Source organism: Rhinopithecus roxellana, chromosome 12 (genome assembly GCF_007565055.1).
Source record: "Rhinopithecus roxellana isolate Shanxi Qingling chromosome 12, ASM756505v1, whole genome shotgun sequence".
In the NCBI taxonomy this organism is placed as follows: domain Eukaryota; kingdom Metazoa; phylum Chordata; class Mammalia; order Primates; family Cercopithecidae; genus Rhinopithecus; species Rhinopithecus roxellana.
This window is the reverse complement of record NC_044560.1, coordinates 58183335-58209012: the sequence shown is the minus strand read 5'-3', so window position 1 is coordinate 58209012 and position 25678 is coordinate 58183335. Positions and strand designations below refer to the sequence as shown.

The window sequence follows — 25678 nt, the reverse complement described above, 5'->3', positions numbered from 1 at the left end:
GTTAAAGCCAATCACCAACTCTGTTATATTTAGATCATCATTATTACAGTGGGAGGAATATTTTGATCTTTCTATTTAACTCCTTTATAATAGTCATCACAGTTTTCACTTCTTCCTTTTTATGGGTCTATATCAGGGAAAAAACTAAACAACTTGACATATAAGCAAAACCACATCTCTCCTGTGTTCCTTTTACTTTTAATTTTTGCATCTCTCCTGGGAACAGATTATTAAAAAAAGAAACAGATTAATTGATAAAATGAAGCAGAGCTTAAACTGGGTATAATTTACTATATATGTGGGACCTTCAGGACAGGCTGTCATAGCGTCACAAACCACCTATATCTTCAGTTGTGCCAATCCAAAGGGACCAGAGTCATCTATTTTTAAAAGATAACTGAAGAATCAGATTTTGCTCCTAAGCAACCCTACACTCCACAGTGTCCACTAGATGTTTGACCTAATTCTGCTGCCTCCCACTCCACTTTTCTTTAGACAGTAGTGAAGAGACGTTCTTTCTTGTAATCATTTTAGCTCATAAAATCTATGTCTAGTTACAGCAAATTCTGGCCAAGCTGGAACATTAGGCAATAAAACCATCATCAACAGCCATAGTGTTTGCAGATGCTCTAGGTCTGGAAATCACTGCTGGCATGCCTGCATATTTAAAAAAAAATACTAAGAAGTTTAGTAATTTCCAGAAGGCATATGCATTTAAGGGGAAAGAAACTTCTGAGAAAACTTTAAGGCCCAAGGTCTTGAAATAAGTAGATCAGCTTGGTGATCACCTGACTCGGTTCAGCTAAACCTATTGACCTTCTCAGGATTAGAATAGAATGAATAGGGACACAGTGTGTGATAATCTCTGAAGCATGATTTTGTGGTCACTATTTAAGCTATTTGCCCTAGAACATTGAACTCACCACCTATCTTTTCAGCTATATTACTTTGGCTCTTGAAAGCTTTATCAAACTGTGTCTCTTATTTAATGGAACATTTCTGCAACAGATTGCACCTGAGGACATTATGGTGAGAACAAATGCACAATCATTTGGGAGTAAGAGCATGGCACAGACATGGTGGTAGGGGTGGGACTGTCAGAACAAAGGATGAAATCAATGAGAAGGGTGATAAAAAGTCACAAAATTTTTATTTCTTCCCGATTTAACCTAGAACTACTTGAATTTAGGAGAAAATCTGTCATTCTCTTTGAGTGTTCTAATGTTTTCAACTTTTATGCAAAATTTTCTGCCCCAGCACCTACATTCATGTTGCAATATCAGAACTAGAGAAATAAGTTGCCTATGTGTCTGTTAGTCTTTATATAAAATCTAATTGCTTATTTCAAATATTCCTAGTTTGCTTTAGATAGCTTAATATCCCATCGCTTCTTTTTAGTTATTTCCTGCTGCTGAATTAGGTGAATTGCCTTGTATGATTTCTTACCCATGGTAAATGGTAAATAAACATCTTTCCTGGGATCAGAATATATTTTTAATCTTTTAATAAAATAGACATACAAGTCCAAAAAGTATAAATTTATACTTAATAAATGGACTGTAAACATCTGTGTAACCTCCGACAGGATCAAGAAATAGTATATTGCTAAATCCCCAGAAACCCATTCTGATCACAAACTGCCCACTCCTCTCAGAGGTAACCGCTAGACCCCCTTTCATGATACTAATTCCCTTGCTTTTTTTTTTCCTTTTTTTAGTTTACCGCTGTGTATGTCCCTAAGCAACATAATTTAGTTTCGTCTCTTCTTGTGACCCATAAATGGAATCACATTGTGTACTTTGCTTTATCTTCCATGTGGTCACATATATTTGCAGTTTCTTCATCGTCATTGCTGTATGGTATTCCAGTGTATACGGCACGACTTTAACTCATTCTCCTACTTATCAATATTTAAGTATATTCTAGGTTCTGGCTACTAGGAAAAATGCTGCTACATGTTCTGTCCATGCCTTCCAGTGCACAGATTCATGAGCACCTCTAGTGTGGATATCCACAGCTAGAAATGCTTGGGCATGCAGTATGTAAATCTTCAACTTTGTTCAATACAACAGTGGAGATGTTTTTTTCCAAAGTGGGTATTACAATTTTTACTCCCACTACACATATACAATAGTATCTGTTGTTCCACATCCTCACCAACACTTGGTATTGTCAGACTCCTTAAATTTTGCCAATCTGGCATTTTGTATGTATTAGTATCTCCTTGTGATTTTTAAATTTCTTTCTCACTGTGGTTTTTTAATTTGTAAAACCATGATTATTAATGAGATTGAGAACCCCTACATGCGTTTATTCCCCCAAGTCCAGGATCTTTAAAATGTACATATAAATTCTGGTACTCTGGACTTTGATAATTTGATGTTATTCATACTGAACACTTCATGCCATACTGGAACATACAGAGAAAGCAAAAGAAATTCATTCATTGAATAGCAATTTGAAACTGAGAACCTCATATACTTTGACCTATTTTATCCTCAAAATAATTTTGCTAGGCTGATGTTGTTATCCTTATTTTGCAAATAAGGAAATTGAGGCTCTGAGGTTAAGGAAGTTACTCAAAAGCAAATATACTGCTTAAGTTCGTTAAATGTTAGAACTAACTCTCAAACCAGGCCTGTATCCTTCCAAAGCCCAAATTCTTTCCAGTAACTATGTTTTCTCCTAAGAAATAACCTTTGCAAGAGCAAAATAATATTCAATATTCTTTTTAAAATCACTGCATTAAAAACTACATCAAAATAATTTCAAAGATAGTCCAGTTAATAGAACTAATTAAATAACTGCATCTATAGGTCAGTTTTTCCTTTCACACTCCAAAATCAAATTCATTAATATTTAAACAAATGAAAGAGTCTTTGATATTTGACGGGATTTCCCATATGAGAATACTTCATGAGACATTTTAGTCACATGTTTCATTTTCAGCCTGTGACAGGCACTTGTGAATTGATTAACACCATACAGTAGGTTATAGAACATTAAATGACAGCCAGAAATAAAAGTAACAAAAGACAAGAGTGAGACAAACTCTCCTCAAAGAGATACATTTTTATATAGGTAATCAATTTATTAGGACACTCAAAAATTCAAGCAATAGACACTTTAAAAAATTAATTTAAAACCAATTAAAGGATAAACATCAAAGATCCTAAGAACGTATATGTTATTAATGGTGCTTTTTTCAAATATAAAATTCTAATAAAAGTCTGTAAATCCTGCAGATACAGAAACAATTTTCGAAGAATCAAATTAACCAGAAGCAATGACTCAGATATGAGATTGCCTACAAAAGGGGGTAGACCAAGCTTAGCATCCTCCCAGAATGCTAAGAATAACTCTCAGGACAGGAGTAGCATTCCGTGCATGACTCTACACTCTACTATCTTTACAAAGTGACCTTTTGATGGGATCTGATCCAAGACTCTCTCTGGTGATGTAGACACACTGGTAGCTTGTATCTTTGTTACCAACAATTTCAAACAGGCTTGGACTTTGTGTCTTTGAATATTAAACTCACATTCATCCAACTCCATAGAAATGAATAGTGAAAACAATTTTATTAAGCACTTCTATACATGTCACATATTTTGTGAGGTTCAATTTTTATTTTACTTTATGAAACAAATGTTCGCTTGCAAAAGTGCTAGCATAGTGTGCACTTTCTAGTTGTCAATATACCTCCATCCTCTCCTGTACTACCAATTGGCTACAAAGATTTAAAGTTTCAGTGATTATAGAATTTACACGATTTTAACCCCTTTAAATTTAAAAACTCTTTAAATCCCATTATCTCTGCAGCCACTGCAAATTTTAAAATCAGCTTGGCCTTTTCTAGTTCCAGGTCTAAGGATTTCAGAGTTTTAAGGAGTATAAATGCATTTTTGAAGTTCTATAAAGAGCTCTCCCCAACCGGTTGACCTACAGGAAATCAAGCCAGCCAGTTCTCCAGCTGGTAACTGCTGATCAGAGTTTCTAAATGGAGAGATATGTACGTTATGCCACAAACCACCAGGAAAACAAGTTAATTGCTTCCTTGCCTCCATATGAAACCAGTGAATCAGAAGATTTAATGTAGGCGGGGTGGCAGATTTAGACATTTGTCAGTAAATGTCTAAGAATAATAAAACAGAAGATGTTGTAAGGGACCCAAGCAAGCTCTCCGGGGCAGAGAGAGTAAGTTCAGTGAGTTGGAAGCCCTCTAGTTCCTAAAGAAAAGCCGTTACCATGGATACTCTACAACTGCTCTGAGATCTTACCTCTTGTGTCTTCACATTTATGTATCCATAGTGAGTTCGAAGGGGCCGCCTGTATGTGTAGGAGAATGGTATCCACTTTGTACCAGGTTGTCCAAAGCAGTTTAGTAGCAAAGGGAAATTCACTTCATTTACAAGACGCACGACCAGCAGGAAAAGGAACGCTGCTATGAAGCTCACAGCAATCACAGACTTTCTCTACAAAACGTTAAAAACAAAAAACAAAAAGAAGAATGAATGACTTTCAACCAAAGGCAGTCACAGAAGGAGGTTCCTTTATTCCTCTCTTTTTCTTTCATAGGGGTTGAATGATTCTGTCATTCAGCATATTTTACCTGGAAATGGAAAATACTTATTTGGTGACCAAATTGTCCTAGTGTGCTGGGCTGCTGAGAGAAAGCAGAGCTGCTTTCTTGAACTCTTCCATTGCATCTCCACCCTTCCTTATCTCACTATATTCCTTGTAAACTCCTATTCAGTTTGCAAAACCCAAATCAGACATTTCCAACTACAGGAAACCTTTTCTAGTTGCTCAATCCCCTCCTTACCACCATGCTTTGACCCCCAACCTATCCACTCTAACAGAGGTAAAGTCCCATCACTGCCATACTTTAAAGACATTTCTATTGTACTTTTTCACTGTGTAATTATTTATGTGATTTTCCTACATAGATTTGTGAGTTCTTAGAGAACTGGAATGTACTGTGTCTTCTTGATCTCTGAATCCCAGGCTCTTAATATGGTACCTTACATACTACAGGCATTCAAAGAACATTTGAGTGAAACAAATGAATGAATAAACAAATGAATGAATGGATGTTCATATTCTTGTAGACACAGTATCATTATCACTCATTCTTCTGTTTCTGTATCTAGCACCCTCTATGAGTAGGAAATTCTGCCTGTGCTATAGGATGTGCAAAAGTAAGATTCAAAAAACTAACAAGAGGGGGAAAAAATTATGCCAAGCAGCAGAACATTCCTCTACACGTGCTGCCATGGAAAAAAAGTGGGAACAACTGCCTCTGATTGACATGGGAGAAAGCAAAGATGTCTTTGAAATTGAGCTTGATAAAATGCATGTGTTTTAATTGATAGACACGTGTGAACAGAGCTTTCCAGATAGAGGAAACAGCACAGAGACGAGAATACATAGAATTACTCATAGGCATACAGTAATTTATCCTACTGGAGCACAAAGAAGGAGTAAAAGCTAGAAACACAAATGATAACTTCATGCTGAATTGCCTTAGATATCAAGCTAATACATCTATACTGAGTTTGCTAGGTGATGGAAAGCCAAAATAATTTTTTTTTGTTTGCTTATTTGTTTTGTTAAAGGGGATAGTTGGCCACATAAATGTCTTCCTCTGAGAAGTGTCTGTTCATATCCTTCACCCACTTTTTGATGAGGCTATTTGTTTTTTTTATTCTTGCAAATTCGTTTAAGTTCTTTGTAGATTCTGGATATTAGCACTTCATCAATGGATAAATTGCAAAATCTTTCTCCCATTCTGTAGGTTGCCTGTTCACTCTGATTATAGTTTCCTTTTCTGTGCAGAAGCTCCTTAGTTTAATTAGATCTTATTTGTCTATTTTGGCTTTTGTTGCCATTGCTTTTGGTGTTTTAGTCATGAAGTCTTTGCCCATGTCTACGTCCTGAATAGTATCGCCTAGTTTTCTTCTAGGGTGTTTATGGTTTTAGGACTTATGTTTAAGTCTTTAATCCATGTTGAGTTAATTTTTGTATAAGGTGTAAGTAAGGAAGGGGTCCAGTTTCAGTTTTCTGCATATCGGTAGCCAGTTTTCCCAACACCATTTGTTAAATAGGGAATCCTTTCCCCGTTGCTTGTTTTTTGTCAGGTTTGTCAAAGATCAGATGGTTGCAGATGTGTGGCATTATTTCTGAGGCCTCTGTTCTGTTCCATTGGTCTATATCTCTGTTTTGGCCGAAGCCAACAAACGTATGAAAAAAAGCTCATCATTACTGGTCATTAGAGAAGTACAAATCAAAACCACAATGAGATACCATCTCACACCAGTCAGAATGGCGATCATTAAAAAGTCATGAAACAACAGATGCTGGAGAGGACGCGGAGAAATAGGAATGCTTTTACACTCTTGGTGGGAGTGTAAATTAGTTCAACCATTGTGGAAGACAGTGTGGCGGTTCCTCAAGAATCTACAACCAGAAATATCATTTGATCCCATTACTGGGTATACAACCAAAGGATTATAAATCATTCTACTATAAAGACACATGCACACGTATGTTTATTGCAGCACCATTCACAATAGCGAAGACTTGGAACCAACCCAAATGCCCATCAATGATAGACTGGATTGAAAAAAAAAATGTAGCACATATACAACATGGAATACTATGCAGCCATAAAAAAGGAAGATTTCATGTCCTTTGCAGGGACATGGATGAAGCTGGAAACCATCATTCTCAGCAAACTAACACAAGAATGGAAAATCAAACACATGTTCTCAATCATAAATGGGAGTTGAACACTGAGAACACATGGACACAGGAAGGGGAACATCACACACCAGGGCCTGTTGGGGGTTGGAGGGCTAGGGGAGGTATAGCATTAGGAGAAATTTAATGTAAGTGACGAGTTGATGGGTGCAGCAAACCACTACGGCATGTGTATACCTATGTAACAAACCTGCACATTCTGTACATGTATCCCAGAACTAAAAATATAATTTTAAAAAAAGAAAAAAAAGGAGAAAGTTATGAATTATAATCAAACATCAGTGTTTAAGATGCTTTGGAGCAGGGAGAGACCATAGGTAGGTAGTGACTAGTTAGGAGGCTATCCCAATTGCCCAGGAGAGACATAATGAAGGATGGAAACTAGGGCAGAAGCAGAAGAAGTAACAAGGTGGATAAAGATGTGAGAAACTTGATTTAGGTGGGAGAAACAGAACTTGGGCTACTGACAGGACAGAAGTGGCTGATGGAAAATTCAGAGATGCCTGAGATTTTGGGTCCATGTGATTGCAATATTATGGTTCATATCAAGAGAAACCAGAGTTGTCAGAGCAGTAACTGATTTAAGATAGTAAAAAGATACGCCCTTGGCTTTGTCGTTTTCAACGACTGTCACGGAGTCAGGTGGAAGGTCAAGTCTAGAGTAAGAAGGAGCACAGCTGAAGCCATGAAGTGCAGGGTGAAGACACAATAAAATATTCTTTCATATAGTTGGGCTAGGCCCCCTGATTCTTCTTCAAACTTAAGGAAAGCCACATAACTGTCTGACAAAGACCAAAATGTTTATTGTTTTTGCATTTTCAGCTTACCACTACCTGGTGAAATTAGTTCTTTTTGCTCTTCCCAGACTCTCCCAGGGAAGTCAAGAAACCTGAAGGCAGTTCCTGTATCCTCCCAGCGCCAGGGTCACAGTCTCTGTATGGGCAGTGGAATCAGCCCCCAGGAGTCAGCGATACCCAAAGGCAGTCTTGCTTCTTGCTCACCTCCCATAATTTGGAAAAGCCCCAGCCTTCTGTCTCACCAGCCTTATTTTCCAATCACCTGAAAGTCCCTTGAGCTCTGCCTCCTCAACACCCCTTATCTCATCACTAACTACCACAGCCTTACCTCATTTAACCTTCTAATCATGAAAAACTGTTTTAATTTGCTCCTCTGTGGAATCATTATGTCCACAACATTGCAATGTGTCAAGGTAACAGTTTAATGAAGTGATGGATCTTACAAGTTTAAAGTGACATAGACCAGAACAGATGGCTAAATAAAAGCAAAGAGGCCAGTCACCCATTAAGTAAACAGGTAAGAACCTTTTTCTTAATCGTCATTTGGTAGCTTGTTGCAAAATAGCAGCTTGCTTTGAAGGAGACCCAGATGGGATTTGTGCTTTTGTTTATTCAGAGCCCAGCACAGCTCTCTGGTTCTCTTGGTTGCTGCATTGCATTGCATGGCTGGGGGTTTGGGGACAAAGATGTGGACAGCCTTTATGAATCCACTGTTGTGTGCAGCAACACATACATAATGCATACATGACAGAAAAATAAATCAACCATTTTGAGAGAAATTTCAAAACAGGATGAAATAGCAGTTGTAAAAGTCTGCTCTCTGGCAATCCATGTCTGTCTCTCATGTTCTATCAAAGGGAACCAAGTAATGAGCACAGAGAGGGTGAAGAGAGCAACCAGAGAGCAGAAGCCAGACACCAACTCCTCTGTGTACCACTGGGAGTGGTATTCTGCGGTGGACAGAGGTTCCTTCTGCAGCTCAGGACCCCAGCTCAATTTCTGTTACATTGCCTGGGTTTGATTCTTTGCCCTTCTTCTTGTATAGCATGAAAGTGTTCTCATAGTGCTAGTATGAAACCACTCTGAAATTCCACTAGAAAAGCCATACCTTCAAGTACACTGTGTGCTCCAGATGACAAGTACAACAGAATACAATGCACACTTCCCTTCTTCTAGTAGTCGCTTCCACCAGATCGTGACCTCAAGCTTCAGCAACTACAATGAAAACCATGGATGAGACAGAAGCCTACACATCGCTGAATGCAATGAGCAAGTGTGTGTGTGGTAGGGATGTGGGAGGTGGGGAAGTGAACAAAGTACTAATATGCATGATATCCATGCATGTATCACATGTATATCATGCAATACGTACCAAAGAATTTACATATTCAAGCCACAATTGTTCATTGAGTCCATACTCTGTGTAAACTTGGCTACACGCTGAAAAAAACAAAATAAAACCATAAAAGACACACCATGCTTCCAAAGAGTCACAACTTAGTGCAGCTAACCAGTAAATAGAACAATATAATACCAGGCGCCAAATGATGCTAATGGGGGATGCACAGGGTGCTATGGGAGGCCAGAGGAAGGGTGGGTATAGGAGGAACAGTTCAGGGAATGTTTGTCTGGGGTGGTGATATTCCAATAGAATTCTGAGGACTGCAGGGGCCTCACCAAGAGAAGACGTGCAGGCATTCCAGGCCGAGGGATTAACAGTTTGAAAGGCCATTAATTTGGTCAGGAACCTACAAGTCATTTGGTCAGAAGAATACATAGACTCTAAGTGGTAGGAGATGATGCTAGACAGAGTTAAAATAATGAAACAAAAGATAATAAGCCAAATAAATGAAGTTGGATGCAATCACCTGTCCTATCTACCCTACTTTGGGATAATGAAAGGATAAATGTATATAAAAGTGCAATGTTTTGTAATTCTAAAATATTCTCCACTTTCCAAACAAGTAAAAATGTATCAATCACTTCATTTTATCTGGATTACCATTTAACACACCGCAATGCCTTGTTTCAAGTTGTTTGACTTATTCCATCAATAAATGTATTCCATCTATGGCTTGTTCTAGTAACTGTTTTGAGTCCATCAACACTTAGCAAATTAGAAGACTCTACCTGTTTACACATGTGTTCTACATCTAATGATTTATTTATGGAAGTGATTGCTGCTGCCTATATTGAAGTAGTCAGAACATCTTTTAGATTCAACAACCACCAATTAGATTAAACAACACTAAGTACATGTCAGTTTATAATGTATAACACTCGGCTCAACAAATTTTACATACTGCAAAAAAATGGCATATATGCAATATAAACAGTCATTCCCCTAAGATCAGAAGCATAAATATTAAGTGATACAATGGGTGGAAAATGCAGAACACAGTTCCAGGCACATAATGAGCACTCAAGAAACAAGCTATTATGATGTAACTACTGATTGTCACAGCCTCAGTGAACATTAGCCAGTGTTGAGCACTGGTCAGACCATATGAAATGCATAAGAACTAGAGTTTTTTTTTTTTCTTAAATATTCCAAGCAGCTGCAAACCCTTGAACTGTTCAGCATAACTTATCCATACAAGTTCTGAGAAAATGTCACTGTGCCCAAATAGATCTGATGAATTGCTTTAGGGGAAGCTTTCTCCTTCTTTGTTCTTCATTTTGGGCAAGTCTGAAGGGGCCTTTAACAGCTGAGACATTTAGAATTTAATCCCCTCTGTGCTGCAAAAATATGCATCAAAAATGTGGCATTCTAGTTGCTTGCTCTTTAGAGTGGGAATATCATTTATCAGACTTCATAACAGAAATACCTATTCCAAAATAAAATCCACAGAGAATCCATTATTTTGGGAGAGAACACAAGTGCAAAGATCTGGAACTAGCAAATTTGCAATCTACATCAATATGTATATGTTTTTATTTTTTCTGCTGTAGAAGTAGTCTTTAACCACAAAATAAAATCTTTAACTTTTAATCCAGTCTCTCGCTAGATTTTTTTTTGTTTGTTTTCTTTTTCCTAAATTATAACCAATGGTGTAAAGTTGTTTTTTTATTTAAATAATATTGTTTAATGACCAAGTAGTCACTAGTGTGAAAAGGCAAACGCTTTTGTTCACATACTGTCATTTATTCAATAACAAATATTAAAGACAATGTCAACTGTATTATGTGTATCAGTGCTCAGTCACTTCACACATTGATGAGTCCCTACCCATTGCTTCTTTGTGATTTTATCAAATGCTAATTCTTCTCCCATATAAAAAGTTGTGTCATCAATGTTATAGTTCTATTTTACGCCACTGACCAAGTTCCAAATCTAATTCTCTCTGAATGCAATAAAGCTTCTTTCCATTTGCACAAAGATGAAGTAGCAAAGCACAGAGTATATAAATAAAACCTTCATTCATTTTATTTCATCACTGAATCCAAAATCTGGGTGTATCCTTCTTGTTAAACTATAGTGAACGCTAGGAAAAACCCCACTAGTTTGTTAGGGGTACGGGTAAGTAAAGAAGGACAGAGGCTCCCATGTTCTCATAATCAGAACTAACCCTTTGGATTAAATGTATACGTGTCTATCTGTCCGGCCACACTGAGAGACATTGCTTTCTGGGCTCTTCATTCTATGTACTCAATATCTGTCTTCAGCTCTACCTTGTGAAAATCCTTGCTTTCTTTCTTCCCTATAAAGGGAGATATACTGAATCAATATGCTAAAGAGACTGAATGAGATAAACTTGTTTTTCATAATTTTACAAAATGAAACAAACTCAGTGAATATAGCCACGATTATTTCTATGTTATGTTGTAGCAGTTTAAAAATCCAGTCAGGCCAGGAAAAGCCTAAATCTATCCCCTGAATAAAATGAGAAAATATGCAGGCATGTTAAAAACTCATTGAGTTTTTTTTTTTTTTTTTTTACTATAATTTAAGAATAGGTGTTAGAAAGTTCAATGTAACCTCTTACCATGTCATCTGATACATTCATAATGCTCATGTTAACTTGAAATTCTCAATAATGTCTGTGGCCAAAAAAAAAAATTACAAAATTTAAAAAAAAATTAAAAAATTCCTTTGGAAAAAAGTTCCTCAGGAAATGTTGGTACCTATAATTTTTCTCTAGGACCAGCTTTTTGCACAGAAGAATGTATTACAGTGATACCCATGAAAACTCTATTGCCTTGATTTTTGTTTGTTGGATTTGTAATTCTTACTGGACTATAACCATGTCTGAAGGTGACATACTGATATGTGCTCTAAATTCTTAAAGTGGATTACCATGTTGAAGGCATCCTATTACTTTTACACTTTTTTTTAACTACCAATATTTTGTTGTTTAGTTGTGTCTTTGTTGAATAAAAGGGTCATTGGATTGTGGAGCTGAAAGAGGAAGACATACCCATTTCATCAGGTTAGTTCATACAAACTGCCTACAATAAGAGTCTGTACAATTGACTGACAAAGGGTACCTAGTATTCTCTAGCAGAAGTGGAAAAATAATTGCTTTATTTTCCCTGAGTGCTAACCAAGGTACCCTGTAGTTGTCTTTTTAATACTGGGAATAAAGCCAGAGTTGGGCAAAATGAATTACATTTGTCCACAAATTGCTGATTTCAAAGTAAATGTAATTATCATGCTTCACATTAGCCTCTTAATTTTCCATATGAATTAGGTATTTTGTTTATTGACAAACTGCATTACAAAATCTACCTAAGGCTGGTACCAGTTTTTAAAATTTCTGAACCAGTTATATGAGAATATTCCCATTGGTATGAATAACAATTAACAACCTAGTTAATTCACACACTAAAACATGGGCTCTAGAGGCAGAAGATCAGAGTTCAAGTCATCTTTACCATTTTCTTGATGTATGACTTTGGGCAAGCCACTTCATCTCACTATGCTTCTATTTCTTTGTCTGGAAAATTGAAATTTTATAAAGAATTCTCTAACTGATAACACTCATTAAACTTTATCCTCTGTTGAGACTATGATGATTATTCATGTATTTACACTCTATCTGGACAATATTCTCCTAAGAGAAAACATGCCAAACTGAAAGTAATAATTGCTGGGTTTTATACTGATAATTTAATATCTGCTAGTGATACCTGATGAAGTAGTCCATGCTTGCTCTTGATATTGTCTTTCTTGAAAGAGTCTTTACTACTTCTCAAACATTGGCCACACCACCTCCAGACTGAGCTTTCCAAAATCAAACCTGATCCTGTCTATCCTACATTCAGATCCCTTTGGACTCTACAGTATAAGTACAGACCCTTGGTACGAGATACAATCATAATCACATCTCTTCTTGCCTTTCTAGTTCCACTCCTTCTGCCCTATTCAAAGCCTCCTCTCAACATATTTCTTTTACTGTATCACATATTCTTCATGAGGTTCCTGGATTCTGTCATGTTGTTCATTATCCCAAAGTGATCTTCTTTGAAATTCACATTACTACTCTTTTCTCAATGATATCAATTATTCTAGTACCTGCTATGTTGCCTAAGGCTGCCCTTCTTAAGACCAGATATGGACTTGACCCATCAGGACTTTCCATCGTTTTATTACCCTTAAGTTACTTGTTTTTCCATCAAATTCTACTACTTATGAGAAGAAGTGTTCTCCAATCCACCTCTTGCCCTCACTCAGATCCCACCCCCTGTGCCCTCGGCATTCTGTTGAGGAAAGGGAGGTGCTAACTAACCAGGAACAATGAAGGTAATCAGAACAGGTGCTTTTGTTTAATTCTCAGCTACCTTATAGGATTCGTTGGTTGTATGTGGCTTCTGCGAACCTCTGCTTGTCGTTTTTTCACTCCAAATGAGACAAGTTTGTCTCTTAGAATCCATTCTTACCTCCAAGGTGTTCAGGACACAGAAGCAGAGCATAAGTATAAATTCTGGTGGTCCTGGTGTCATTAGGCCAGAGCCTTCCCGACAATGATGGAAATGACTATGATGATAATGATATCAGCTGGAACCTCTTATTTTTCTGTGAATCTACATGACCTTACATTAAATAGCATTTATCCTCACACCTCACATGCATCTCTCTGTAACAAGTGAAGTAAGAAGTGAAGTCTCCTCTCCCATCTCTCCCTTTCCTGTCCTCCATGTTTCAAGCTGGACTTCTCAACCTTCTCCAAAGTCCCTTTGCTATCCAGTTACTGTGACCTTTTTCATGCTGCAACTCCTGGCCCCCTTACTGTATTCTACCACCTCCATCTCTGCAAGTTCCAATATAACTCAGCTCAAAGAGTGTTTCCCCCATAAAGCCTTTATTCCTCCTTGGCTTCTAGTTCATAGATAAGGGTGGGGTGGGATGGGGTGGATGGAGAAAGAAGATGGGGGAAAGAGGGAAGAAGGAGAGTGGAGGAAGAAAGGAAGGGAGGGAGGGAGAAAAAGGTTCCCCCTTAATTTTCTCTTTGAAAATTTCTTGAGGACATGGAGAAAATCTGAGAAATATCTCTCATAACGCAGTATCAAGCAAAATGTCTTTAACTTAGAAGATATTCAGTAAATATTTGTGGAAGAAATGAAAGAATGAAGGAGAGAAAGAAGGAAGTACAGAGGGATTAAATGCTTTTTTTCTAAATATAAGTCCTAAATTATTTCAAAAGTTTCAGATTCAGATTATTATAAAAATGTTTTCCCATAAAAGAAAAAAGGCAATTTTTTTCTTTTTTTTTTCTTAATTCATCTCACTTTAAGATTTCTGTGTAGATTTGAGGTGAATGTGGTGTGAAGAAGACGGAGAGGGTTAGGGTGTGAAATATAAAGAGAAGTGAGAAAAATTTAAACATTTGTTAAACTGAACTTTTTACTAGGAAATTGCTTTGAAGTTCCTGATAGAACTTGTAAATCTGAATGGTGATAAACTAGTAAACCTGCTTGGAGCAACATTTTTTATATGGCACATAATGAAAAGGCTTACAAAAATCCATATTTTTTAGATAATCAACTCTTGTCTGAGATTGACAGCACTTAGAGCTAGAATCCCATATCATGGAATGAGAAATAGATAACAAAAGAGTATCCTATTCTTCTGATAAGGACAATAGCCTATTTTTTTAGTGGAAGGGACTTGCAACAGCTCACCATGTACTCAGCAAGTATCAGGCATTATGCCAAGTACTTCACAAAGCTAAAAGTGGATTCTCACCAGGGGTGTACCTGTAGACTCAGGTGGTCAAGTTACACTAATAAGGCAAGAGAATAGGGTCTGGAGGCAGGGAACCTAAGGCCGTTTCACACTGACTTCCTAGGACTAAATTGAAAGAAAAACCCTAACTTTCCACAGCTAGGTAACAAAAGGACCAGAGACTACTCCCTTTGCAAAACCCCACCTTTTCTAGGTGGCAGATGGAAAATGGAAAGTATCTCTGATTGCTTTTTGCAACCAATCAGATGCTTGCATAGGAGTGTGACCTATGAAACTTCACTTCAGCCTTTGATTAATTGCTGTCGGCAACCAATCAGAATGATTGTGGGCCAAGTCTTCCTTTGCATAGAAGTGCAACTTTGTAACGTCACTTTAGCCTCTGATTGGTTGCAGAAAGCTTGCATAGGACTGTGACCTTTGTAACTCAGCCTCTGATTGGTTGCTTTCTGCAACCAGTCGGAGTGGTTGCAGACCACCACTTCATTTACATGAGGTGAACACCAAGTGGCCAATGGGAAACCTCTAGGGGGTATTTAGACCTGAGAACCTTCTGCATCCAGGCCCTTGAGCTCCTAACACTCTGGCCACTCCCACCCTGCAGAGTGTACTTTCATTTTCAGTAAGTCTCTGCTTTTGTTACTTCATTCTTTCCTTGCTTTGTTTGTGTGTTTTGTGGACACCCTCCACCGGTAACACTAAGTGAGACAACATGTGCAACCCTGGGCACACAGTATATGTTTTCTTACCTAAAATTTGGGAAAATAAGTGTACCTATCTAATATAATTATTGAAGGTTTAAATGAGTTATCACATATAAAAAGCCCATATAAACTGCCTGGCAAAAAGAAAGTGCTAAGTAAATGTTAGCTTTTATTGTTACAGTGGTTCATCAGCTATAAGAGACCATCAGTTGTTAGTCACACTGTTACTCTAAATAGAATAAGAAAGAAAAATAAGATGGGGAGTCTAATAAGAGACCTCTGCAAAAAGCTGAAACACCAAACAGCTATTCCGTTTTAGCACTAGAATACACCAGAAAGAAAGCTTCCATTCAGAAAGGCACAGCAAGAAGAGAAAGAGGAAAAATAATCTTCCCTGAGAACTTGAACCACAAGCAGATACTCATGCAGGTTTCTGATACAAGTTCATACTGACAGTGTGGAAAAAAAAAAAAAAAAAAAAAAAAAAAAAAACACCTCAGCAAATAATTTTAAATGGTCTCAGGTTGGTAGTGCCCGCAGGTGATCATGTGAAATAAGGCCAATCCTATGCGGACAAATTTAACTTTGTTGCAGGCTGATAGTGGCTGCAAGGAAGTACTGAGTACAAGTATTCTTAGGTATGTGAAAATGTGGAAAAACATTTTAAAAATCAATGAAATATGGTGGTATCATTGTTGTTGCTGTTGTGGTCACCACCACCACCACCACCATCATCATCCTTGGGAACAAAGAATCAGAAATGGTGCCTGGACTATTTTAAATGCATATCCCTCATCCCACACCCTTAAGGAGGCATAACCAGAAGTACATAAAGAAAGGATGATAAACAATCCTAGAGCTGCCCAAGACATCAGAATTTACCAATGCAAAATACCTTTTTGAGTTTTTTCTTCTTGTCAAGATTGCACCTGTGAAAAAAAAAACGCTGCTTTTTTTGAACTTGGTTTACATTATGTTGCTTATGCAGGCATATCCCACCCTCTTCCCATACATAGATATCAATTGTGGTACCTCCTAGCATCTCTGTAAGGAATATACACTGTCCTCTTATAGGTCAAAGTTGAACCTTGGTAGAGTGACACATGCATATTAAACAGTCTTTCATTGAAATACAAGTAGAGTTTTGCTAGAGCACAGGTCTCATGGTGATAATAAATAGTATTGTGCCAAGAACACTTGAATTTCTAAGTAGGACAGTTTTCCTATCAATTCTGAACTAATATTGCACTGACAGTCATTTGAATCACTAAAACAATATAAAGCATATTCGTGTATTACATATAGTCTCCCTTGCCAGAACAGCAAAGGCAGAAACATCTCCACTATTAGGCAGGAACCTAGATGTAAAATGCACAAGGTCTGTTATCAAAGAGCCTTTGATTTTTCTTCTTTTTATCATCACCAGATTACTCTGTGCCATATTTCCAACAGTATTAGCAATCCCAATCTGGATGTCCCAGAAGCAACTCAAGTTCAATAGTCCAAATCCAAACTAATGATCTCTGCCTCTCTGATCCACTCTTCCTTACCTATACTGTTCCTCTGAGTTGCTGCCACTAAAGTTACTTTGGAACCCCAAGAATTAAAATCTTAGCTCTACTTAATAGCTGAATGACCTCAGACATCTCAATTTTCTTTTTCTCTGATTCCTCATCTGTAAAACCAAAGGGTCATTATGAAAATGAAATACTTAGATAACACAGAAAAGGCCTAGCTTAGTGCTCATTACATAGCAGACAATCAATGATCATCAATTTCCTTTCTTTCTCCACATATCAGGTTGTCTACATAAGCTATTCTTTCTTCATGCAATGTCTTCTTTCCTTTCCTTCCTCTTTCTCTCTCAGGAAAACTTCTACTTGTCCTTCAAGATCAAATTCAAATGTTGTCTCCTCTGTGAAACTGTCCTGCCCCTCCAAAAAGTTTCAGAGCACTTTGTTCTGACTGAAGCACACTTCACATCCTGTAGCAATCATGTGATTACCAAGCACCCGTCATCATTCAACCAAATTCAGCAAATACATACTACATCATATCCCACCGTCTCCCCAGGCAGACATTGCTAATCAATCATAGCACTATTTCCACCTGAATCAGGATGCAATTTCAGAATCCTTGCAACATAATGTTGCAGGTGGTTGTGATACTAATCAGTTTACCACTTGGCACTAAACAGGCAGCAGCTTAAGGACAGAGGCTATATCTAGATAAGTCTACAAGCTGTCTGACCACAAGTCAGATTGTTAACCTCTCTAGGTCTCAGTTTCCTCATCTGTACATCCATTTTTTTAGTGATCCCTGCTGGCTCCTGGGTTTAATGACTCTATGATGATAACCGAGGGACCTTGATTGTCTAGAGCTGGTATCGCTAGAAAAGGGGTTTGCAGCACAGCTTTGCACATGGCTCCCACTCTGGCCCACATCCATTTCTTATCACAGAGTTAGGCATGCCTTTAGACACTTGAAAATTGGAGCCACTGTCTACATAATTGAAATAGAAATAGGGTGAGAATTTCTGATCTTTCAACTTGGCAGATAGCAACTGCCACTTACCAAAGCCTACCTGATTGAAGCTATTTTGCACCTGCTGAGAAAAAGTTTGCAGCAAAAGAGATTATTTCCTTTTTTAACCCTTGGCTGAGAACTCACCTCCATATTTTTTCACCCAGTTTTGCAGAATAGATCAGGTTCAGTCTCCCAATATGTAGATGGACACTGATAGGTTAATGCACATGGTCAAACACCTTCCACTAAGCCAAGGCATTCACAATGGGAATTTTAAATGTCCACTGAGCTAGTTTGTTGAAACCTGGTATTTTATCAGAAATGGTGCTACATAAAGCAAAGAGGGCCTGAGAATTTTTATGCTATGCATATTTCTTAAAATAAAGGGAAAAATCTGTTTCGTATCTTATATATGACTGCATAATGAAACTTTCTCTGGAGATTATTTGTTGATTCCATAAGCAAAATATTCAGATTTATTCAGTAAGAATTATTGTGAAAATATATATGAAGCTAGTCCCCAGGGAAGAATTACCAATACATAGTTGTGGAGAAACAGAGGCCATTTCTGCAAATTTTGAAAACAGATTCAATTGGTGGGAGGTAACTTTGTGCTAGATCTTAATATGTTAACTAAAGCTTCTGCTCTGGTGCCCAAGACACTCAATGTATCCCAGCTTTGGGAAGAATTTCTCTTTTGCAGAATTAGGTCCCAATGACTGAACTTTTACAACCCCTGACAGACTTTACCCACCATACCTTAAACTACACATATATATCCTCTTTTCAAAGTTGCAGTGACTTGCTAGACTGTGAGCTCTTGAAAACCAGAAGCTATATCTGTGTCGTTCACTAATGCTTCCCCACTGGCAAGAGCAGCCAAGCCAGAAGCCTTGTGCACACAAACTAGAAAATACACAAGAATCTGGGTATTTTGTAGACCCAATCAAGAGCTTCCCAGTTCATCTGTTTCAACCACAGATCTATTGCCCTAGTGCAGCAAGAAGAGAAAGGCCACCTCCACACCCTCATATCTCCTTCAGCACCTAACCACCAATTCACAAGATGATACTTCCAGAACACATAATTTATATTCACTTAAAAACAGCATTTGCTGAATTTTCTAGGTAATTTTTCAAAACCTGAAGCTGGCCCTATATTCTTAGCATATTTTGACATTTTTATGCATTTTATTTTTAGGTAGTATTCTACAAATCAGGCTTTGCTCCTGATTTTCACAAAGCCTTTTCTTCCTGAGTAAAATAGGTGAGCAGTTCAGCAACACAGGGCAGCTTTTATCTGCAAAAAAATCTGCCTTTCAGCAGAGCAGACAGTACAAGCAAAACGGAGGCAAACACATGCAATATTTCCTATATATGGATTGTGATTCTTTTTTCCCATGGGATGTACAAGTGGCAAGATAGTTTATTCCCATGTGGTGCTGATAGTGGGTCCTGAATATTTCTGAATATATCACTCTTATTGCCTTTTATACTGAATTACTGTGAAAGAAAAAAATACTTCTGTGAAAATTCAAAATCAAAATACGTTAGGGACTTTTAGAATCCACCTCCAGGACATAAAGAAAAGCTTAAGAAAACAAATACTTCTGCTAAGGAATACCAGACACCACTCCCTCTGGGACAGGGCCCCTTCACAGAAAGGGAGACATTGCCAAATATTTATGCTGACATTCAGGGAAAAACTGCAGGTGTTCCATCCGGGTTTAGTAACTCTGAGCCCTGTGCCTGCTGCTTTAGAACTTACCATGTACATAATGGATAAAATTTGCCTGAGGGTGCTTTGGCCTATAACTGCATGCTGCTTCTGGGATTTGGTTTATGACACTTTCTAATGGTAGATTTCACTAGAAATCTCACCTCTCCTTTGCCCATCAATCATAAGGATTCTTGTTCAGTATATCATGTGTTGGTTTTTTGGGTAAGTTTTTAAGATAGATTTTCTCCTCTTTCTACACAATTAAGAATTCCACAAATTCAGATATGTTATTTGAATCTCTTTAATTGCCAGCTTGTCATTTCCTACTTAGGTGAGAGGGAGTTGTCTGTATGGCAAGATAAAGTCCAAGTGTCTTAACATGTTATAAAATCCCCTTCATAATCTGGCCTCTGACTATTCATCCAGCCTCATCTCTCAGCCTCCCAAACTTATACCCTATACTTTATCCAGGGTCAGCTTTTTGTGGTTCTTGATAAATTCCATACTTTTCAATTGCCACATATATTAGTATAGTTTTTTTTTTTTCTGTACACAACTTAAGTTTTAGGGGAAAAAAAAGTCTGTCTTCAACCCTAAAAACTTTACTTCTCTGATACTTCTCCTAGCTATTCTTCTGTCTCTTCAGGAAGCTAGTCTCTTGATTCTTGAGGAATAGACAGATAGATAGAGAAGACAGTTTAGATATGTAGATAAAAAACAAATAGATACAGTACAAATTATATATATATAATATATATTTTATATATTTATATATATTTTATAATTTGTGTGTATATATATATGATAAAACTGTAGTACCATTAATTGAGCATCTACTATGTTTCTGAAATTATACTAGGTCTCTTACACACATCACCTCTGATCTTTACAACTACAATGCATGTAAATACCTTTATCCCCCACTTCATAGTTGAGACAACTGTTCATTAAAAACATGAATGATTTGCTCAAATTAACAGCTAGTAACTGGTGACATCAAGATTCAAACCAGGCTCGCCTAAAAAGCTAATGATCTTTCCACCATACAAGGATATCTTATTCTATACTTATGTCATGTGTCCTTATATATCCTAAATAAGGATCCTGTATTTATTTAGTCATATTTCTGTCTACCCCAGTAAGTTATAATACAATGCCTTGAGGAAAAGGACAACATACCCCTGGCTCTGGAAACTTATTATTTGGCACATATTAGATGTGCAAGAAATGTTGGTGAATCAATATATTAAATGAATGAAATCATCTGCTCCTTTCATTTTCAGGCAAAAAAGAAATAGTTATTGCAGTAGATACTGAGATACTTTTAAATTATTGTCAAGAGGCAGTATAGTCAAAAGAAAAGATGATTTAGAAACAGGAGAGATGAGATTCTCATCTCCATCTTGGACAAATTAGTTCCTATCTACCTTCTCAACATGCAAAATGGAGAGAAGAGCCCCTTCCCCACAGATTTATGAAGCTTACTTCTGATAAAATCTATAAAAATCTTCCCTTTATAGGCTTTCAAGTTCTATGCAGATGCTGACAGATGCTGATGCTCAACTACGCAGGATGATTTTCTTCGATGATCATTTAATACAAAATATTATTAATACTTTTGTGACAAGAAAATATGAGGGCTAAAGAGATTTGAGGTTTTCCACCAATCAATACACATTTATTGGGCAACTGCACCATACAAGATATAGGGTTGAAATTCAATCTCTTCTCCCAAAATAATAAAGTTGATGGCAGCAGAAAGTATAAAGGGGAAAAACTAGAATGTATTTATTATAAAATAATGCAATGCCTTTCTTTCTCATCAGGGTTGAAATTCTACAAGGGCTGGAACTGTATCTGTTTTGGTTGCCACTATGTCATCCCAGTATAATATCTGATATACAGGTGGTACTCAATACTCATTGGTTGAATACACATTCATGGTTGATTATTTAGTAAAATACCACTATGGACATTTGTGGTTTCTAAGATAAAGCATGGTCTGGAAATGGATAGTAAAAACAAAGACAGAACTGAATTTTCTACATATGAAAAGCAACAGAAATTTGCAGATTGAGAACTGACAAATAGAAGAAGAGAAGGGTTGATGGGAGAAAAGAAGTCTAGGAAAGAGTCAGCAAGCCAGCACCTCAATGGGGTGATCCAAAGACATTTCCTTAGAAAGAAAAGAAAACATCTGACTTTCTACCATTTAGTGGTGAAAGTTCTCAAAGCTACGAAAGAACTCAGAGCTACAGTACTCAAACCATTTCATTGCACAAAAAATGTATTTTCACATAGACACACACTTTCCCCAAGAAGTTTGCTTTGCTTTCCTAGTTTTCATTCTTTTTCCTCCACTTCCTCCCCTCTGGAGACTATTCTAGTGAGGCAACTGTGGATGTTAAAGAAACCAGTTTTGACTCAAAGGCAAGTAAACTTTCCCTTTCTGATTCTCTAATCGGGAACATGAGGATAGTAACCTGCCATTTCTCAGAGTGAATGAGGATTGAAAGAAATAAGATGCATAAAAACGTTCAGAACACACCACCCCCACGTATGCTACAATGCATAATTATTTTGAGCTAAAAGCACTTAAAAAATAGGAGGTGCAAGATCACTCCGACCCTCCATCTGTTTCCTAAAAGCAGGAGGTGAAATTCCCATATGGATTTCATGTGAAACATCCCCTCTCTATAGTAGAAAGAAAGCAACATTCTTGTCATCAAGGACAGGAAGCTGAGACTAAGAGAATTCTGCACTAACCTTCTTAAAATAAGTCTTATCTTCTAGTCTCTCCACATAATTATTTTCTTTTTCACAACTCACTATTCTTTGTCCAGTTCAGTATGTAAGTGTTCAACAATAACTGTGTCTTTGGGTTTTCATTTCCTCATGAACGATCTAGTACCACCTAAAATTTGTGTTAAATAAATTTTTCTCCCATTGATCTGTCTATGTCAATTCAATTCAAGGTGGGCGGGGCCGGGGGGAAGAATAGAGATAAGATTTTCTATCCCCTACATACATTATGCCTCTAGCACATAGTGAGAGCTCAATAAATGTCGATTTTACTCCCTAGTGCCTATTCTCTCTCTAGTCATCCTACATCACTAGGGAAACAATTTGCAAGTATGGAGACTCCACTGAGCAGCAGTAGGAACACACATACACACAGATTCTAACACCCTGCCTTTTACCAAATGCAATAGTACCGAGGTCCAACATTTCCAAACAAAGCATAATACACTTGGTAGACATTCTGAGAGTTTTCAACTACAAAGGGCCATGCTAGTAGCACCTTAAAATACAACATTTAGGTCTCTTCAGTTTGAAAAATCTTCAAGTAGCTCTTTGATATCAAAGAACATACCTATCTTCGGTAGCTTTAAACTATAATTGCTCAGGCTCCCTGGTGGGAAAAAATAAAGTCTCATAGAGAAAAAGAAAAAGAAAACATCTCAATAAAGGCTTCCAGAGCGAAAAAAATGCTCCCTGGTTTGCAAAATTTCTTAACAGAGCACTTCCTCTGCACAGCGTGGAGTGGGGCAGCTGCTCAGAAGAAGAAACAAATTACAACAGGAAGAGTCAGGGAAGTATTACAGTGCTCTACCCTGCTCAGCTGTTAACAAGTTAAACATGTTTCTTTCCCATCACAAATTATGGAAATTTGAATTATTTTACTTCTAAAAGTTGAATAAAATGAATAAAATAAATAGAATCTTCCCAGGACCTTTTGCTTTCTTAGAGTGATGGACAAGTGCATTAACTTCACATAAATTATATGCCTAAACACAGCGGCTAACAACATGCTACCACATACCCATCACTCTGCTTCCCTTAAGTGGGTTGAACTTGACCTTCAAAGCCCTTGAAATGCAAAAAAAAACTTACTCTTTTCTGACATTTATGAGTGTCTTTTCTGCTTGACTGCCTTTTACCACCCAGAAATAATAGTGAAAGCATTGTAGACGAAACCTGCTATAAACACTGACAAATAACAGGAAAGGCAGACAGTTTTATTCCGGGCAGGTTAAAGCTAATCTAATCAAATCTAATTCTCTCTCTTTCTGCAAGCCTACCACTATGTTCAATTTATTTTTTGATTAGAAGTGCACTATGATAGTCCTCTTTGGACTGCAGTTAAACAATAGTGAGGTTTACATTTTCCCTACAAACAATTCTGATAAAACATTTTAAAGGTTTTTTTTTTTTAATAAAAAAATACTCTCAGACCAAGAAAGAAACTGTTTCCCAGTGCTTTTTAACTCTGAAAATGTATTGATTGTTTCTATTCTAACAAATAATATATACCTAAGAGAAAAGTGTTCTTTGGTCCTGGGTTTCAGAAATTTAATAAAAAGAGCTCTTTGAAAATACTGACTAATGGCAGTAAAGACATGACATTATGTGTATTTAAATACTGAATAGTGGGAACAATGAGACTTGTATCTGAAGAATAGTTAGCAATTCAGTTAGCAAGGTACAAAGAGCTATTTTCTTTTCATTGAACAAATGTATAGTCCCTCTTTAAAAAGAGTGCTTTCTTAGTGAGTGCAAAGGAAGTCTACATGCTCCCCAAATGGTTTTGTATAAATTACCAGTTTGCCTTCCTCCAAAAAGTTTTCATTGACCAGTAAAGAATCCTGTTTCTTACATTCTTTAATTATGATATAAAGCGAATGCATATGTATATACCCCTCCCTCACACACACACATACACACACACTTCTACTTATAATGTACCAGTTCTTTCGCAACATCAGTATAGCCTGTTTTAAAGCTTTATATTTAGAAACAGAAGGAATTTCACTGAAGATCTCAGAATAAGAGAGAAAAAAGGCCACCCCTTTGCTTTATCTTCTAATTGACAGTGGTGCATAACCCTCACGTAATAGGAAACCTACCACAATATGTTGGGATTCCAACAAGATGTTTAAATGTTTCTTGCATTGTCCTTGTGAATGATATAAAGACTGGCAGTTATGATAAACAGCAAAGGACCCCTGCCTTTGGTGTCACTTGGACCTTGGTTCTAATACGAGTTTTTCCATTAACCAGTAATGTGGCCATGGGCTCTTTGGGACTCAGTTTCCTCATGTATAATATCAACAGAGAGGACAACTGGATTTAATATTTTCTAAAGTTACTTCTAAGGCCATATGAAAATTTGTATGGGGCTAAAGACCACATAAGGTGATAGAACAATGCCAACATAGGGAGAGATGAGGACCCTCATGACATCTACCAGAGTATCTGCATTTTTCTGATGCCAGTTCTGCTGATCAAGTCTGCAAAAGATACAACACCATGGCAACAGTATCATTGGTAAAATCAGCATTTGAAAAACTCTCAGTAAGGTAGAAAGATTGGTTAAACAATATCTTTAAAATTTACCATGGTAAGTAGGATTCAGTTAAAAAGATTAAAAGGAAAACATGACTCCAATAAGAGATGAGTGGAAATGTTTCCTTTATATTACTTAAGAGAAGAAAAACCTGAGGATTTTGTTGACCAGGAAGCACAAAATGATTGACATGGCAGCTTAAGAAAATAATTAATTTAGGGAACTAGGGATTAATCTGGTACAGAGAAGACTTGAGGAGTGTTTTGAGGCTTAATCACTCCTCCAGTAGTCACTCCTCAAGAGGGAGTTGACATGTTTATTTTTGTGCAGAAGATAGGACCAGGTCCACCAAGTGGAAGTTCAAGGAGGTAGATTTTGACTTCATATAAACAATAATTTTGGTTTTATATATCAGAAAGTGTTTTTTGAGCATGTAGCATGTTCTGTGCATAACTGACATGTGGGACTATAGAAAAGGGCACAGAATCGCATTCAAGGATCCCAGGGTCTGGTAATAAACACGCTACAGTGAGAGGAATTGAACACCCCAAATGAGTAAGTCATCAAGCAAGGCTCACTGATGACTGCTAAAGGGAAATCCTGTATATATTGGATGACTTGTTAAATCTAACCTCTTTTC

General features: G+C 37.2%; 1 protein-coding gene across 3 annotated transcripts in view; it reads right to left on the bottom strand.

Moving 5' to 3' along the window:
* Window positions 1–25678, bottom strand: part of ST6GALNAC3 (ST6 N-acetylgalactosaminide alpha-2,6-sialyltransferase 3) — a 575754-nt gene that overhangs the window by 332976 nt on the left and 217100 nt on the right. For all 3 annotated transcript variants that reach the window (XM_030913646.1, XM_030913648.1, XM_030913647.1), the window contains exon 2: window positions 4281–4475. In XM_030913646.1, the coding sequence (XP_030769506.1) occupies window positions 4281–4475 (195 nt within the window). The remainder of the gene's footprint in view (window positions 1–4280; window positions 4476–25678) is intronic.